The sequence below is a fragment of the Caretta caretta genome, chromosome 6 (genome assembly GCF_965140235.1).
Source record: "Caretta caretta isolate rCarCar2 chromosome 6, rCarCar1.hap1, whole genome shotgun sequence".
Classification (NCBI taxonomy): domain Eukaryota; kingdom Metazoa; phylum Chordata; order Testudines; family Cheloniidae; genus Caretta; species Caretta caretta.
In genome coordinates, this window is record NC_134211.1 from 73,322,496 (window position 1) to 73,341,675 (window position 19,180).

The 19,180-nt window shown below is 39.0% G+C and overlaps 1 protein-coding gene across 2 annotated transcripts; it reads left to right on the forward strand.

Moving 5' to 3' along the window:
* Positions 1 to 8,475: 8,475 nt before the first annotated feature.
* Positions 8,476 to 13,402, forward strand: LOC125638624 (fibrinogen-like protein 1). 2 transcript variants are annotated; one of them, XM_048854653.2, is made up of 3 exons: positions 8,476 to 8,590; positions 9,576 to 9,759; positions 12,657 to 13,402. In XM_048854653.2, the coding sequence occupies exons 2-3, from the start codon at positions 9,612 to 9,614 to the stop codon at positions 13,352 to 13,354; spliced, it is 846 nt and encodes a 281-aa protein (XP_048710610.1). In that variant the 5' UTR covers positions 8,476 to 8,590; positions 9,576 to 9,611; the 3' UTR covers positions 13,355 to 13,402. The 2 variants fall into 2 exon arrangements, with proteins under 2 accessions (XP_048710610.1, XP_048710611.1); XM_048854654.1 differs by lacking the exon at positions 8,476 to 8,590 and having other exon boundaries at positions 9,558 to 9,759.
* Positions 13,403 to 19,180: the final 5,778 nt, after the last annotated feature.

The window sequence follows — 19,180 nt, forward strand, 5'->3', positions numbered from 1 at the left end:
AACAAACTTGTTTGTCTGAGCCAGCGGTTCTCAAACTGAGTTGGGACCTCAAAGTGGGTCGTGACCCCACTTTAATGGGGTCACCAGGGCCAGTATTAGATTCACTGGGACTCAGGCCTGAAGCCAAAGCCTGAGTGCCTGAGCCTGGGGCTGCAGGGTTTGAGCTGGGCCTCCTCCCCCACTACCCCTGCCTAGGTCACATAGTAATTTTTTGTGTCAGAAGGGGGTCATGGTTCAAGGAAGTTGAGAACCCCTGGTCTGAGCAATTGGCTGAACAAGAAATAGGACTGAGTGGACTTGCAGGCTCTAAAATATTACATTGTTTTATTTTTGAATGCAGGTTTTTTGGTACATAATTCTACATTTGTAAGTTCATCTTTCATGATAGAGATTGCACTACAGTACTTGAAATAGGTGAATTGAAAAATAGTATTTTTTTTTACAGTGCAAATACTTGTGATCAAAAATAAATATAAAGTGAGCACTGTACACTTTGTATCTGTGTTGTAATTGAAATCAATATATTTGAAAATGTAGAAAACATCCACAAATATTTAAATAGTATCCTATTATTAACAGTGCGATTAATCGCGATTAATTTTTTTAATTGCTTGACAGCCCTAGTTTTTAAAGACTGGATCACTCGCAGCTGCCGCTTTCTGTGGTGTTTTTTGTGTGCTTGCATCCTGTCTTTGTTCCTGAGACACTGTCAACTTAAATAATTTTCAGACAAAACTGTAACTTGTTTTTTAACAATTGTTATCAGAAGTAACACCTTCAGTTACTGTAACTGAAATATTGAGAAAATTCTTTTGTTTATGCATGTGACAGTGAAACCAACTATGAAAGGTCCTCATTCCCTTGTACAGTCAGTTTCCTCTTCTGTTTTTGTGGGATTTTTTAAACAGCAAATGTGATTTGCTGAGAAAAGTCTGAGAAAAGCGTTTGAAAAAACAGCAAATGTGATTGTAAAACCACACAAATAGACTGAGGATGTCTGGGCCATACGTAATACCCAAGACTGCTTTTAGTTCATTTTGTCTTAGTGGACTGGATTTCAAGTTGATTATGTCCTCTTAATTATCTTCTACAAATTATATATAGTGTATGAATCATTTATAAAATATGCATCCACCACTTTTAAGAATGTGTGTGTATATATAACTTCGGTGTATTTTATTCGTCTCTGAGGTCTGATTTTTTTTCAGAAGGTTAATAAATAATGTCACTCTACACACACACTTGCTATGCCTTGAGCCTAAAATGACATCAGGACCTGATTCAGTAAAACCCTCTGTCTGGCTTCCATTCCATACTACATGAGCCACCAATCGATATATTTTTGGGTTAATGCATAGTCTTGGATGGGCCTCTGTGTGCAAGCCAGGAAAGTGTTCTTTTGAGTTTTTGGTTTTGTTTGTTATTGAATCTTGTGCACAGTCAGGTAGGAGCCTTGAGTTAAAATGAACTAAATTGCACTAAAATGAACTAAATACAGGCTGAAATTGTGCTAGAGTTGCTTGTGACTTGATGGTAAAGAACTGAACTCAGTGTTTTCGCTAGAAATTAAAGGCAGTATCAGCATTTTTAAGGTACTAAAAAGGAGATTTCAGCGAGCGAGTGGATGTCTTGCCTGACCTTTATCTTATTGCTGTGAATACTTTGAAGCCTACCATGCAAAGGTTTTTGGAATGCTGAATGAGATTCCTTAACGTGTGGTGTGATATTCATCATCCTCAGCAATGTACCCAAGTATTTTGTGATTCTAACAGGTAAAAAAAAACCCTGCCTGAAGATGGATAGCAATAAAACATCAATGATGTTGCCTCTCTCCTTCCAGTCTCATGTATCAAGGTGGTCCCAAAAGGGCTTGTACCACGACTAGCACTGTTAAGTGTACTTGTGAATGAAGTGAAGGAGACCATGGATCTGGAAATGATTAAATCCATAACTGACAGGTGTAGGGAGCATAGTAAATACAGAAAGAACAAAGTGTGTTTGAGCTTCAGGCAGACTAATGTGAGAGGAGGTTTAATGTTTTTTTTAAGTTATTCAAAAATTATATACTTAGGAGAAAATTTGTTTCTTGAGGCTGCTCTTCACCCTAATAGGATAGTTAAAGGAGAGAAAATTCAAACTGCGGCCACCAAGATGAAATAAGGACTTAAGGAATACTGAAAGAAGGTAAAGGGTCACTGACAAGTCAGATTTGGCTCAAATTTGGGGATTTAAAAAACCTTAGAACAATAAAAGTATTCTCATGATTAAAGAAAAAATTAATTCCTGTAGGAACTAGTTTTATTTTAACAAACAATATTCACTGACAGTTGGGTACACTGTGTCTGGCCATTGTGCAAGTATGTGTGGGCAAGCGGGGAGAGCAATACATGGAGCCTACCCACCTGCTGCAAGTCCCATGCATGGCTTTGTCACAGTCATAGTTCCTGCACCTGAGAAAGCACATGCACTGTTCCTCTCTGTGTGCCTAGTGGTGCAAATCACCCAGATGGGGCAAGGAAGAGGCAGTGGCCATGCTTCCCCCCTTGTATGGGGTGAGGGTAAGTGAACTGTGGGTAGGACACTGGACGAGGACTCAGGAGATCTGGATTCAATTTCCAGCATGGCTACTGGGTAATCTTGGGCAAATTGCTTCCCTCCTGGTGCCTCAGTTTTCCCATCTGTAAAAGGGGATAACAGGATTTACCACCTTTTGGAAAGCATTTTAAGATCTGCTGGTGCAAAGCACTGTATAAGAGCTAGGTATTGTTATATCATCCCAAAAGGTTGAGACAACCTCACCGTCTCTGCACCTGTCACTGAGAAAAAGATTGTACCTCAGTGCAAGGCTCTGCCTACATGGCACAGTTTAGCCCAGTGTTTGCAACCATCCCTTCATCTTCATGCTAGCGCATGCTAATCTGAAGGTGACCATTTAGAAATGCCCTTAACCAATGAAAAACTTGCAAGCCTTTTAACATTGTTGAAGCCAAGAGAAATGCATGTGAGAAATAAATGTGTTTGTTCTGTCCTTGTGACTCCATCACAGGTCTGCTGAGTTTCCAGGTAAAAAAGAGGAGGCGGTTAACTTCCAATGCTGCAAAATCAATCTGGGATCCAAAGTCCTATTTTGTCATCAGTATTACTGATTCTGCAGGCCAAATTCTGCCCACCTTTAAACTCTTATAACACCTTTCTCTTCAAATTATGCCGAGTGACACTTGCACAGTCCTTTGTTTTCAATACAATTGTGAAGCTGCAGTGACAGAATTTTTCCATGCAGTTGGAAGATACGTAATTCTGTTGTAGATGCTCAAAATAGACTCCAGCTCAGCTCATCCCTCTTAAATCTGTTGCCTGTGCACAGCTAACAGTAAAAATTAATAAAAACTTACTTTGCCACGCAGGTAGGCCCGGATAACACTGAAGGATACACAGAAGGGACACAAAAAACACTGAAAGATACACGAAAGGAATAGATTTCAAGTGTCCCTTTTTTTAATCACAGCTGCACTTTGAACTGAAACTTTAAAGATGAGTGTAGCGAAGATAGGTGACTACAGGTACCAGAAGAGCAACAATATGAAAGGTGGGTGAATTATTTACATTGAATGCTACTATGAAAACAAGTAATGGGAGAATGTTTAAAGGCACACACTTCACCTAGATATTAGAATACATATACCCCCTGCAGCCTGAGGAGGGTCTCTGGGCTAGAAGGGGAAAGAGGGCTCTGTGGCTTTCAAGGTCTTCCCCCCAAGCCACACACACACACCTCATGGGAGCTCTGATTCCTTGTGGGTGTGGGATGGGGGACAGTAGTTAGAGTGTGGGCTTCCTAGTTGATTGGCTGGTTTGAGGGGTGAAGTGCAAGCCCATTGGCTCCTGCACACACACAGGTCAAATAAGCCCTTTCCCCCTGGGTCAGGCACTATTACGTGCCCAGATCAGGTCCCACCCATAGGATTACTAGATGTATTATATTGGGCTAAAAATTACCAAAAGATCCTTTCCTAAATGTAATATCCATGGTTGAGATTTTTAAAGGGGCCAAGTGGAGTTAGGCACCCAAATCCCATTGAAAGTCTGTGGGAATTAGATATGTAATTCCCTTAGGCCCCTTTGGAAACTTCATACTGTAGTTCTATGATAGCACTGAGATTCTACTGCAGAAGCTTCTACTCAATTAATTAATATTTTTAATTTTTCCTACTGTTTGCATGCTCATAATGTGTATGTACATGGCTTTCTTTTCCACTTAGATTTGCTCTGCACTTTACACAGATTACAAGGGCCTCATTTGACTTACTCTGACAAACATATTGTTGAGACACTTAGTGCTGGCAAAAATTACTAGCACTTTCAACTCTTTCATTGCATCAACTAATTATTTTTATCACCAGGCACCTTCCTACTGGTAAGAGGTCATCTGGCCTGAATGGGACTGGCCAGATTTCTGAGCTTATTAGCCTCTGAAGTTTATGTTGTGATAGAAGTTACTTTCTCCAAAGCCCTATTAATCTAGGCACAATAAGAAAAATACAGCAAGATTATACAGAATCAGCCAGATTTCACTGAAAATACACAGTATAAAAAAATTCAGTATTTAGATTTTCTGCTTTTAAAAAATGGAATAAAATGTCTACAGAGGTTTTAAAGCTCTTTATGCAAAACTTTATCCTAAGTACCAGTACATGATACCAAAGGTCATACTCTGCTCTCACCCCACCACCAGCCCCGGATACATGAAGTACCTTCTTTAGTAGAAAGAAAAGGAGTACTTGTGGCACTTTAGAGACTAACAAATGTATTTGAGCATAAGCTTTCATGAGCTACAGCTCACTTCTTCGGATGCATGCAGTAGAAAATACAGTGGGGAGATTTTATATACACAGAGAACATGAAATAATGGGTGTTACCATACATGCTGTAAGGAGAGTGATCAGGTAAGGTGAGCTATTACCAGCAGGAGAGGAAAAAAAACCTTTTGTGGTGATAATCAAGGTGGGCCATTTCCAGCAGTTAACAAGAACCTGTGAGGAACAGTGGGGGTGGGGAATAAACGTGGGGAAATAGTTTTACTTTGTGTAATGACACATCCACTCCCAGTTTTTATTCAAGCCTAAGTTGATTGTGTCCAGTTTGCAAATTAATTCTAATTCAGCAGTCTCTCGTTGGAGTCTGTGTTTAGTAGCACACACAACAAAAGAGAAAAACAATGAGGAACTCTGCCTCTTTCTCCTTTGAACTCAGTATTATTAGAAAAAAGTATGGATTTTCTACAAAATTAGCCTATCTTTCCTACTTAGTTTGAGTATTTTATGATAGGCCAAATATACCCATTAGAACTCATTATTTGCTCTATTACTATTGTCTTGCAATAAATTGTTAATAGATACATCATTCATTTTTCCTGCCTGAACTTTGTCTTTTCTCAGTTGCACTCTTGTTAGGGAACAATTATAGTTTCAAAGACGAATTGCTAGCATGATTTAAGCACTGTTTTTTCCTTTAAATAGAGTTCATACTACCTGCTTCTTTATGTATATTTAACACCTTGCCTATAGTTTGTGTCCGCATACTGTTACTGCCTAATATTTCTATCATGTTCCAAGTCAGGAGTTCAAATAACCTATGTAAATACAGGTATATTACTACAATAATAGGGTGTTTTACTGAGAAAATTAAAACAGTTTATCATCATCACCATTGAAGATGAAATGATCTCTGTTTCTACTATAAACTATGTTCCTGTAAACTGGGAAAGTAACTACCTGCTTTCTTTATTCTTATGAATCCTTTTTTTTAACCAGAAACTTAAACTAATGCTAGATTTTGTGTGTGTTTATATGCATGCACACACTTCATTTAACGGCTTTACAGTAATACACTGTGGCCCCAAACTCCAGTGCAACAAAAGTTCAGCTATGTGTTGGATTGTGTCAAAAAATTCTTTGCCCTGGTTTGGTAGAGAACAAGCAATGTTAATCTAGTACTAGAATTGCATTAACATTTTATATTTGTACAGTATCTTCCATCTGAGGCTATCAGTGCAATGCGACACAATGCCGCTTCCCAAGCAGATTTTCTTCTTCTGGCTTCTGTGGGAGTCGTCATCCCAGCCCCTGAACACCGGGTTATGTCCAGTCCAAATGAAGCTTGCAGAAACTGGATAGTGAAAAATTCACACCCTTTCGTTCTATAAAAGCACTACTCTCTCCATATCCTTATGTCCTGTCTTTCAGGTAGCTGTAGTTGCAGGACGTATTCTGCATTAAGAATGATCGACTGGCAGTCTCCTCCAAGTGATCATCACCCAAGATTCCAAGTTTGGCGTGAACTCCAGTAGTCAGGTAGGATTACTACTCCCCAACCATTAGGCTGACCCAACTGGAGTGATTCTAATAAATGAGAGCTTGAGCCTGTCATAAATATAAAGGGAAGGGTAAACCCCTTTGAAATCCCTCCTGGCCAGGAGAAAGCTCCTCTCACCTATAAAGGGTTAAGAAGCTAAAGGTAACCTCGCTGGCACCTGACCAAAATGACCAATGAGGAGACAAGATACTTTCAAAAGCTGGGAGGAGGGAGAGAAACAAAGGGTCTGTGTGTCTGTCTATATGCTGGTCTTTACCGGGGATAGACCAGGAATGGAGTCTTAGAACTTTTAGTAAGTAATCTAGCTAGGTATGTGTTAGATTATGATTTCTTTAAATGGCTGAGAAAGGAATTGTGCTGAATAGAATAACTATTTCTGTCTGTGTATCTTTTTTGTAACTTAAGGTTTTGCCTAGAGGGGTTCTCTATGTTTTTGAATCTAATTACCCTATAAGATATCTACCATCCTGATTTTACAGGGGGGATTTCTTTATTTCTATTTACTTCTATTTTTATTAAAAGTCTTCTTGTAAGAAAACTGAATGCTTTTTCATTGTTCTCAGATCCAAGGGTTTGGGTCTGTGGTCACCTATGCAAATTGGTGAGGCTTTTTATCCAACATTTCCCAGGAAAGGGGGGGTGCAAGTGTTGGGAGGATTGTTCATTGTTCTTAAGATCCAAGGGTCTGGGTCTGTAGTCACCTAGGCAAATTGGTGAGGCTTTTTACCAAACCTTGTCCAGGAAGTGGGGTGCAAGGTTTTGGGAAGTATTTTGGGGGGAAAGACGCGTCCAAACAGCTCTTCCCCAGTAACCAGTATTAGTTTGGTGGTGGTAGCGGCCAATCCAAGGACAAAGGGTGGAATATTTTGTACCTTGGGGAAGTTTTGACCTAAGCTGGTAAAGATAAGCTTAGGAGGTTTTTCATGCAGGTCCCCACATCTGTACCCTAGAGTTCAGAGTGGGGGAGGAACCTTGACAGAGCCACAACAGTCTGATCCAGATAAGAACTTTCCTAAAGTTCCAAGTTATTTGGGTACACAGTTTTGGTTGATTCTGTGTTAGAGACTGGCAACAAGGAGCATTTATTTATTTATGCATAAATGCATTTTTTCTGAGGGGCTCATCTCCATAGGATCTGAGCACCTCACAAACATTAAGGCACCAGATTCTAAAACTCCCTCATGTTTAGGAGTACCTTACTCGTCCACCCTCCTTCAAAGACCTTCCTGTGACAGTGTGTCCTCTGTGAGGAAGACTACACCAAGTTTCTCCCAGATGTCTCCACACTGCTCCTTCTGTTGTTAGATTGTGCAAGAGTACTCCCAGCCACTGCTGGTACGGGATGAGAGACTCAAACTTAGATCCTTGTGTGGCTGGCCCAGAGTAGAACTTTTTAAATTGACCATCAGAGCTGGTTAAATAGGGTTCAATTAATGGACTGCTTTTCTCCAAAATAGCAAGAAGCTCAACATGAGTAAGGATACTTTGAAGAAAATTATGTGGGTGTATGCAAACCAGGATTTCTGGAAAAACTATCTTGTATATAAAAAAAAGTTTCAGTTATACTGTATTAAAATGTATATTATTAACTTTTTTGTTTTTTCTTTTCCCCCCAATTTTCCCATTTGTTTTTTTTATTTTATTTTATTTTTTAACCTGATTTCATCCCGGTTTTAATGTTTGGAAAATAACCACTGAAAAATTCCCAGATTTTCAGTTTTTATTTGTAAAAAAAAAAGCGGAACACTACTGATACAGCGAAGTGTATGCTTAACTTTCACTATTCACTTTACTCATCATGGACGTCAGTGAGACTTAATCATCTGCTTAAAATGAAGCAGGTGTTTATGTGCTGTGCTGAATAGGAATGAACTTAAATGCTTTGCATTGGGTCTTAAATGTTCACTGTTCTCAGCACTATGTATACTCCATAGTCACAGAGTTTTCAGTTTTAATGGTGTCATTTTAAGCTTCACGGAACTTTGTAGGTTTTTAGTTCAGATGTGCTTACTTGCAAATGCAATGTGTCAGAGTAAAGTCCACGAGTCCAAGAACACACAATGAAATCATGAAGATACACTTTTGCTGGCCTTCCAGTTTTGACATAGGGCTGAGCTGTTCATCTGGACTTCAGCAGCAGGCAAAGTACAGTTCCAAAGAATTAGCTCACTGATTTGTGCTCAGCTATTTCTTTCTCAGGTTTCACTTGAAACGAGAGGTAAGCTGTCTGCCGAGTACTCTTTTATTTAGTTGTTTTCTTAATAATTTATAATGCAGAGTTTTCTCTTAGATTTGACTAGGCCAGTAACAGTTACTAATCTAGGAGTCAGATAACCCAGGGAGAAGGGCAAAATGTGACTATGAAAAAGTCTTTATTTAACATATTGAATTCTGACTGCAAGATACACCTTGTGGTTTTATTTAGGGAAAGCCTGGTTGAAGGGGAGCCCTTTTTGCTTTGTTTATTCAAGCCCCAAATCCACAGGTTGGTTTTCTTCACCTGACCTCAGCCTGCCTAGGGTGACCAGACGTCCCGATCTTCTAGGGACAGTCCCGATATTTGGGGCTTTTTCTTATATGGGCACCTATTACCCCCCACACTCTGTCCCGGTTTTTCATACTTGCTGTCTGGTCACCCTAAGCTTACCTGACATGTCCCTTGCAGCCACAGGTGGAAGTTTATACAAATATTATAGTCCAAATGTGCTAAGTGAGCTCAGCAGTTAGTACACCATGCTATCTAACACTGCTTCATGCATAGACAGCAAGTGGAGCTGGTGTTTTGTATGTGCTAGCTCTTCCTTCTGTCCCCTCGTGCCAGTACAGATCAGGTTCAGGGAATACCAAGCATCAGATCTGATAAATGTGAAACATGCTTTTAAATTTAAACTTTGTCATTACATTATTTTCTGTCTGTTTTTATCACCCGCAAAATTGTGTTATGTCGCATTGAATGATATGGTGTAAAGGAACGAGACGAGTTGTATTCTAAGTGATGGGCCACAGTGCTACACATCATAAAAATGATCTGTCAGAAATGCAATGTGACACACTGAGAGAGCAGGGAATGTGAGAGGCGAAAAGCCTGTTTTGGCACAGACTGGCTCTGTTGAAAGCAGGTGTTTCGGTTTTGCCTTCAAGAGTTTTTTTCTGCAAGTAAAAAATCATTTAATTTTAAATGTCAGTCTGTGTTATGTTTTCAGTGTGTATCTCTGCAGAGGGATCGACTCAGAAGAAAGATGAATTTGAAAAGTTCAGTGGGATTTATTCTGCTGTTACTCTTTAAATGTGCGGCGTGGACAAGTGCTGAAGAAGCTGTGGTGCTTGCTAATGCCCACCTTCTCTCTCCAGGAGGCTACCAGAGACTGAGTAACAACAATGAGAAAGGTACTCAGCAAGAGAGGGAGTGGCAGGGATGTATGCACTATTTTACTTTATAGCCTTTACTATCTTTTTTTTCTATGGCACTCACTACAATAGTCTTTGAGTACTTCACAAACATTGATAGGCATCTGAAGGTCAAAGACTGTATTTAGTAATAAATGTTCATATTACTAGTTAGAACTTCTATAATGCCTCTTATTCACAGATCTTGAAATATATTAAAAGTCTAAAACCACTTTACTCACAAAGGATTTTAGTCCCTATCTCTTCCCAGAATGTGTTTTCTTCCAAACGCCTTCTTGGTGTTCAGTTCTTTAGTGTCCCTCTGGTCTGCTGATGGTTTCAATTCTGACAGGCTTCAGTGTATTAATTGATCTTTCCCCGAGGAAAGGAAAGACCATAGACGTTTGGTCAGTGGAAGGTCTGTTAGGGACTTAAGGAAAGAAACCTGGGGCCCAGATGCTGTGAATTATGTCATCATCTCAGAACACTATGCAACAGCAGGTGGAGGACTCTTGATAATCTGGAACTAGAGTTTACCGGAAACCAAATTCTCCTTGTTGGAAAAAGGAAATGCTTTGTGGGAAAAGCCATCCTTGTGAAGTAATCATATTTTGGGTTCACAAAGACATCCTTTTGTTTTGTTCTAGAGAGTTGGGCAAAGGGGGGTCTTTTCTGAACTCTCACTTTGACTATTTAGCTGTAGGCAGATTTTTCCTGTTTGGTGTTTGATAAGTCTTTGGAAAACATGGCTCACCTGAACTATCTCAGGAGCAGAGTTCTCCTTTTCATAATAACCAATTAAGTTCAATACACCACACGCTAATTCCTATCAGTCTGTCAAAACTCTACAGTAAGCACCAACTGAGGACTGAAAACCCCAGTTCTGCAGTAGTCTGTTATTGGTGCTCTGTAGGTATTTTTCACAAACATTGTCAAAGTATCTCACTGAATATAATATAAATAGCATTTAATGTAACTGGGTTCCTTTCAACTCTGTTCAGAGAATAATAGTATATCTGTGAAGTACTGTCTATTTTAGTTCATGTCTGAGTCTCTGATTAATGGAATAGATACTAAATATTATCCTTCCCTACAAAAGAGGAATTGCTGAGATGTATAAGCATGCTTTTTAGCTCAAAAACCAGACATTGTGGGTTAGTCTCAGAGCTGCTTGAAATCAGCCTGAGTGTCACCAAAGGTTCCTTTGTTGCCTTAATAGAGCCTTATCAGTGATTTACTTAAAACTTATTCAGAAAGGGTGAAATTCACCGCTCTGCAGAGGGCCAGCCCAAAGTTTATGTGCCACTTTTATCTCACCTAAGCCCTTGGCAGCATACAAGTCCCGCTTCAGCCCATAGATTTTCATATTTACAGTGAAGTGAAAAGAAATAAAAGGAGTTCTTGTGGCACCTTAGAGACTAAACAATTTATTTGAGCATGAGCTTTCGTGAGCTACAGCTCACTTCATCAGATGTATACCGTGGAAACTGCAGCAGACTTTATATACACACAGAGAATATGAAACAATACCTCCTCCCACCCCACTGTCCTGCTGGTAATAGCTTATCTAAAGTGATCAACAGGTGGGCCATTTCCAGCACAAATCCAGGTTTTCTCACCCTCCACCCCCCCCCCCACACAAATTCACTCTCCTGCTGGTGCTAGCCCATCCAAAGTGACAACTCTTTACATAATCAAGTCGGGCTATTTCCTGCATAGATCCAGGTTTTCTCACATCCCCCCCACCCCCATACACACACAAACTCACTCTCCTGCTGGTAATAGCTCATCTAAACTGACCACTCTCCAAGTTTAAATCCAAGTTAAACCAGAACATCTCGGGGGGGGGGGGGGGTGGGAAAAGCTCATGCTCAAATAAATTGGTTAGTCTCTAAGGTGCCACAAGAACTCCTTTTCTTTTTGCGAATACAGACTAACACGGCTGTTCCTCTGAAACCTGAAAAGAAATAGTTTTTTCATCTATTTTCCTGTTATCTATGTTAAATATTTTGTTAGCTCCCCTCGGATCTGTATCTATAAAATACTGGGAACAAATGGCCACACCCGGATGTAGTTCCATGAATACAACACCAACTAAAATCAATTAACCAAAATCAGTGTCAAGATCTAGCCATTTATAAATGAAATAATCTGTTTCTAAAGTGAAAAGAAAAGGAGTACTTGTGGCATAAGTACTTGTGGCATGCTCAAATTTATTTGAGCATAAGCTTTCGTGAGCTACAGCTCACTTCATCGGATGCATGCTCAAATAAATTTGTTAGTCTCTAAGGTGCCACAAGTCCTTCTTTTCTTTTTGCAAATACAGACTAACACAGCTGCTACTCTGAAACCTGTTTCTAAAGTGAATTTCTAGGTTTGCCACTTTCTTCTATACGTCTGCATTTGTGAAAGTTGTGCAAATATTCCCTTCATAAACCAACACTGGACATAATCATTAGAATTTAATATAAATTACCTTTTTTGCCAATTCTACATGTATTCCTATCAGTAAAATAGGATTGCATTCCTGCTATAGAGTTTGGGTAATGATTATATTATAGAGGGGAGATTTTCAGAGACCCAAAGGGTAGCTAAGTACCATACAGTCATTGAAAGACAATGGGAGTTGGGCAAGTAATTTCTTTTTTTGCCTTTGAAAATCTCCCTCACGATCTTACGGGAACATTCTGTCCTGACCATCTGCTGTACGACTTCCATTGATTTTAGTGGGTGTCCCATGTATGGACTGAAGTCAGTATGTGGCCATACTATGTCCTTGTCAAATACCGTTAGGACAATAATTCATTCATTCTGAGGTTAAAAGTACAGAATTTTGAGAGGTTTACAAGTTGAGCAGAGTAAAATGTTAAACATACTTTTCTTTCCCGCCCCTACAGAATATGCAAGGGATTGTTATGAGATTTTTCAGCACTCTGAAGGAAGCGCCAAGGATGGTCTTTATGTCATTCAGCCAATGAAAGATCCTATTGTTGCTTACTGTAATATGGAAGATGGTGGGTGGACGGTAATTCAACACATTACAGCCAATAGCACTGTGGACTTTGATAGGATATGGCATGACTACAAGTATGGATTTGGCTCAGTTCATGACAACTACTGGTTAGGGAATGAATATGTGTATCAGTTAACTAACACGTCAAGGCCATATACACTTAGGGTCAAACTCGTAGACCTAAATGCCGAAATCAAATGGGGAGAGTATGAACCATTCAAAATTGAAGATGAAGAGTCTCAATACAGGATCAGGCTTGGCCTATACAAAGGCAATGCTGCTGATGCCCTGACCCAGGATACAGAAGCATATCTCCATGATAATCAGAAGTTCACTACAAAAGACAGAGACAATGATAACTATTTTCAGAATTGTGCCAAACTAGAGTACAATGGCATTCCAGGTGGAGGGTGGTGGTATGATGCTTGCGCTGGAGCAAATCTAAACCGCAGGAATGTTATATACTGGCAAAAAGACTGCAATAAGGAACATTTGTGCAAGTTTGCCTGGATGATGGTCAAGCCCACTGACAATGGCCAGTGTCCTAACAAGGCTTGTCGTTGTGAAAAAGATGAATTGTAGATAATATTACTACATTATGAGGTGAGACAATAAAATCAGCTTCCAAAACTCTCTTTTCAAATGTTTTCTTGATCTCCTGAGTGGACTCCATTGGTTCAATTTTTTTCTAGTCTATAGCATAATTACTTTCTGTGATTATTTCTTCTAGAAACTCTGAAACTAATTTCAAAGTAAAGATGAGCTCATGCTACAAAATTCAGGGACAGACTTTGAACATTCCTAAGTTTTTCCCAGGGTTTTGGTTCCACTTATAGCAGAGTTAAAGTCAGGTGACAATTTCAGATCTGGATTCAGATCCTGAATCTCTTCCAAAGTTCAGGGACATTTAGATCGGGGTGGGGGTGGGAGTGGGGGGTGGTAAATTCTTCTCTCTAATTCAGACATCAGCTGATTAGATGTACTCATTTTGGACTCTTCTGGTACCAAATAATAAATGCACTAATAAGTATGAGCAATTATTTCAATGATCACCATTCACAGCACAGAGAGGGAAGAATAAATGATAGATCTGTGTGATATCCTGCCTGAAGACAAAGACTCAGGTTTAGTTAGTGTTTTGTTCCTTTTATTAATGATCTTGAGGAGAGAAGTAAACAGCAGATTCATTAATTCACGGATAGCCTATGTGAATCCTAGATTCATTTCAACAGGTTTCAGAGGAACAGCCGTGTTAGTCTGTATTCGCAAAAAGAAAAGGAGTACTTGTGGCACCTTAGAGACTAAATAATAAATAAATAAATTGGTTAGTCTCTAAGGTGCCACAAGTACTCCTTTTCTTTTTCCTAGATTCATTATGACTAAGGCTGTCAATTAATTGTAGTTAACTCACGCAATTAACTCAAAAAAAATTAATCGCAATTTAAAAAATTAATTGCACTTATAACAATAGAATACCAATTGAAATTTTTTAAATATTTTGGATGTTTTTCTACATTTTCAATATTGATTTCAATTACAACACAGAATACAAAGTGCACAGTGCTCACTGTATATTATTATTTTTATTACAAATATATGCACTGTAAAAATAATAAACAAAAGAAATAGTATTTTGCAATTCACCTCATACAAGTATTGAAGTGAAATCTCTTTATTGTGAAAGTGTAACTTACAAATGCAGATTTTTTTTGGTTATATAACTACATTCAGAAACAAAACGGTGTAAAACTTTATAGCCTACAAGTCCACTCAGTCCTACTCCTTATTCTGCAGTCACTCAGACAAACAAGGTTAATGCTTTCTGCTTCTTATTTACAGTGTCACCTGAAAATGAGAGCAGGCATTCGCATTGCACTTTTGTAGCCGGCATTGCAAGGTATTTATGTGCAAGATATGCTAAACATTCATATACATCTTCATGCTTTGGCTACTATTCTAGAGGACATGCTTCCATACTGATGATGGGTTCCGCTTGATAACGATTTGATTTGACAAAACGCAAAGAAGATTCCAATGTGAGATTTCTAAAGATAGCTACAGCATTCGATCCAAGGTTTAAGAATCTGAAGTGCCTTCCAAAATCTGAGAGGGACGAGGTGTGAAGCATGCTTTTAGAAGTCTTAAAAGAGTAACACTCTGATGCAGAAACTACAGAACCCAAACCACCAAAAAAGAAAATCAGCCTTCTGCTGGTGGCATCTGACTCCGATGATGAAAATGAACATGTGCCAGTCCACACTGCTTTGGATCGTTATCAGGCAGAACCTATCATCAGCATGGAAGCATGTCCTCTGGAATGGTGGTTGAAGCATGTTGGGTCATATGAATTTTTAGCACATCTGGCACGTAAATATCTTTTAATGCCAGCTACAACAGTGCCATGTGAATGCCTGTTCTCACTTTCAGGTGACATTGTAAACATGAAGTAGGCAGCACTATCTCCTGAAAATTGTAACCAACCTTGTTTGTCTGAGTGATTGGCTGATCAAGAAATAGTGGACTTGTAAACTCTAAAATTTTACATTGTTTTATTTTTGAATGCAGTTTTTTGTACATAATTCTACATTAGTAAGTTCAACTTTCATGATAAAGAGATTGCACTACAGTACTTGTATTAAGTGAACTGAAAAATACAATTTTGTTTTTTACTGTGCAAATATTTGTAATAAATAAATATAAAGTGAGCACTGTACACTTTGTATTCTGTGTTGTAATTGAAATTAATATATTTGAAAATGTAGTAAACATTCAAAAATATTTAAATAAATGGTATTCTGTTGTTTAACAGCGCGATTAATCTCATGATTAATCGCGATTCATTTTTTAAATTGCTTGACAGCCCTAATTGACATGAATCTGCTAAAGATCTTCCTACATATTCACAATTCAGTCCTGCCACTGTACAAGTTTCATGCTCAAAGAGCTTGCAAGATTGGGACTACAGCCATGACTGTCATCTACTAACCATGTATAGTACATCCAGTAATGGGACTAGAATCAGGCAGAAACGCAGGCCTCTACCAAGTGATTTAAAGAAACAGCTCAACTGCCTCGGCCATAAGAGAGGACTGATATGGAAATGTGCAGATCTGACATATTGTATCCAGTAGAGGGCGGCAACGTACATATATGTGAGTCAGAATATTTTCTTCTTATGTAAGTATTCATATTTGCATTTGACATATACATGATTGCTCATTTTCATGTGTCTTGCAAAGTCACCCACTGTGTGTGTGTGTGTGTGTGCATTCATATGCAGTTGCTGTGTTTACAAGATGCATATTGGTGATCACTGCATCGCAAAGGGCAGCATCAAGCCTTTGCTTTTCATCTGTAGTAAGAGATATTTCAATACATAAAACTGTGTCTTCCTAAATCTTACCTCACATGGCTTCTCTCCCCCGTTAGTTCTTTCCCCATTCCCTTTTTTATGAGCCCCAATAGGACTAAATATCCAACAAAGGGTATTTGTTTATTTTTAATAGACTAGCCAGAGTTAATGATCTTATCAGCCTTTCCATTAGAAAGTCCTATATTCTGGGTTTACAACACCTATAAAATTCTCTCCAGGATGAAACTTGGTGATCAGTTTTAAAAAATTGAAAACAAAATGGTAATTTTTGAGTTGTTGCAAAGCAATGCAAAAAAAAAACAAACAAACAAACCTTTACACTGTTACACTGTTACCTATATTTCTCTGTTTATTTCTGTGTTGTAGTCTTGCTTCATTTTTAAAATGAAATTTTGCAGGATATTATTCCATTATAAAGACAACGTTAAGGGTGTTGCTTCTCCCCTAATTCATGATATATTTCTAGCCTTTTCTTTTCTTCACATTACAGGAACTCCTCACTTAAAGTCGTCCCGGTTAACATTGTTTCATTGCTGATCAATTAGGGAACATGCTCATTTAAAGTTGTGCAATGCTCACTTATAACGTCCTTTGGCAGCCACCTGCTTTGTCCACTGCGTGCAGAAAGAGCAACCCGTTGGAGCGAGCTGGTGGGGGTTTGGAACCAGGATGGACCGGCAGCCCCCCTATCAGCTCCCTGCTCCCCTAAGTTCCCTGTGTGGCAGCCGCCCAGCAGGCTATCAATTGCCAGGTAGTTCAGCTGTCCCTCTCCCCACTACTGTGTGGGGAAGGGGGGTGCTAATGTCAGGGTGTCCCCCTTCCCCCCACACCTTTACTTCATCTCCACAGTGCAGGGGGGGGACACATGGCAGGGCTCAGGATAGAGGGAGCTTTCTGGCAGCAGCTGCTGTCTCAACTTGCTGATCTACTTAAAAAGGCAATGTACTTAGGGTGGGATCAGAGTATTTAAAGGGGCAATCCGCGTCTCTCTCTCTCACACACAGTGTGTGTCTCTGTCTCTCTCTGCCATGCTGTCTCCCCTCCCTCCATTTGTGCTGCCTTGTAGAGTGTGAGGCTACATTAACAACAATGTGTTAACCCTTGAGAGCTCAGCCGAGTGCTAGTTCATCATTTAGCAGCAAGACATTCCCTGGGAAATATCCCACCCTCTGACTTCACCACCTCAGTCAAGCTTCACAATCATCGTTGCTGTGTACAGTATTAAATTGTTTGTTTAAATCTTATACTGTGTATATGTGTGGCAGTCTTTTTTCTGGCGAAAAAGAATTCCCTGGAACCTAATCCCCCCATTTACATTAAGTCTTATGGGGAAATTGAATTCACTTAACATCGTTTCGCTTAAAGTAGCATTTTTCAGGAACATAACTAGAATGTTAAGCAAGGAGTTACTGTATTGTGATATGTGGATATCTGGAGACCATTTTTGTGGATCGCAGATGGATATGGATGCAAATTTTATCTCTAAAGCCCTGCAAATCTGTGGATATCCGCTTTATATCTGCAGATCATTTTTGCAGATCGCAGATGGGATGTGGATACAAATTTCATATCTGTGCAAAGCTCTAAGTATTAGCCTTATTTCACATTTGCTAGCTTTGGATGTCGTTACTCAACTTTGACATTATTTAAACACAGGCATTTTTCTTGTTATGAATATGAAATATAATGTTACTGAATGAATATGAAATATGATATGTCTATAGAAATTTGTTCATTAACAGTCATTAAACAATTTTTAAATTAATCACTTTAAAAAATATAAAGAAAATTATTTATCTTACATCAATCTGGAAAGTTCCTGTTTTCTTGTGCATATGAATAGATTTGTCTTTACTCAGTCCTACTCTGCATCACCAAAATATCTATTTGTTAGTTTTTATTATTGTTTTATGCAAGACATCAGTGTAATAATTAGAAGATCTTCTGTATTACTTTGGAGTTTTCCATTAAAGATGTTTACTCATTAGAGGTTGGCAACCTTCTGCTTTTCAATTTAAAATGGAATCTTTTCATGGAATTTCTTTAAAATGTTAGAAGTGTCACATACTTTCCATGCATATTAACGTAAAGAAAAGAAATTACAGCACCTTTCAGGAGGATCCATAGGGGATAATTAGAGAGATGAGAAATAGACTGTGAAATGAAGTAGCTAAGCAGTAAGAATTATTTTTCACCATGTAATGCAAAAGAGACCAGGAATTAAAAGCATAGGTGAGGTCTGCAGGAGATAGGTTAATGTAACTCACATGCTTATATTGCAGTATCTGATGTTCAAATAAAAGAAGAGAAGTAATGAAGAGGGGAGATAGATTATAGCTGAGTCCTATGTGCATATACACATGCAGAAAGTGGGCCATGGCAATTTGGGAAAGACCGGAGGGGTGTGGTAGCTACTAGATATGCTTAGTGGCTGTTTCCAAAGCTGTACATAACAGTTTCAATTAACGGCAAGCATTCTCATAGGTTCCACACTTTCACCGTCTGTGTACTGGAGCTCAAACGAAAAAAAGGTTACAAGTATGGGCATTAGAGACAATACTGTGAACTCAGAGGTTGGTTGATGTAGGACCAAGAGATGTCTGCTATGAGGGCTGGCTCTCAGTACCTGTACTGCTTTGGAATAGGCTACAGATTCCCTTGCTTGCTAGAAACTGAGGAAACAGTCAGCTTTTAGCTCAGGGACTGGAATTCCTGCTGCCTGTAAGGATCTCTGTATTATTGTTTTGCTGAAAAGAGTCTTGAAATGTTTGGTGGGGAACTGTGAGGTTGCCATTCTCCTCTGGCTCTGGAGAATCCAAGTCTCTCACACACACACACATGTTTTTGAGGCCACATTATAGAGACTGAGAAATCATCTCTGTGAGAAGATTAGTGGGCATCTAGATGTATTTGTGTACCAAAGTATAAAAGTGAATATGTTGTGTCAGAATCATGCAATTAAGTGTATGTAACAGCAACAAAGTGGGGAAGTCTGTATAAGGAACAACAGATTTACCGCCTAATAATTTTCATAG

Excerpts from the sequence above, each read along its gene's own strand:
- LOC125638624 (XM_048854653.2), top strand. The coding sequence starts at position 9,612 with ATGAATTTGAAAAGTTCAGTGGGATTTATTCTGCTGTTACTCTTTAAA. Across the intron at positions 9,760-12,656 it reads GAGTAACAACAATGAGAAAG|AATATGCAAGGGATTGTTAT; the intron begins GTACTCAGCAAG and ends CCGCCCCTACAG.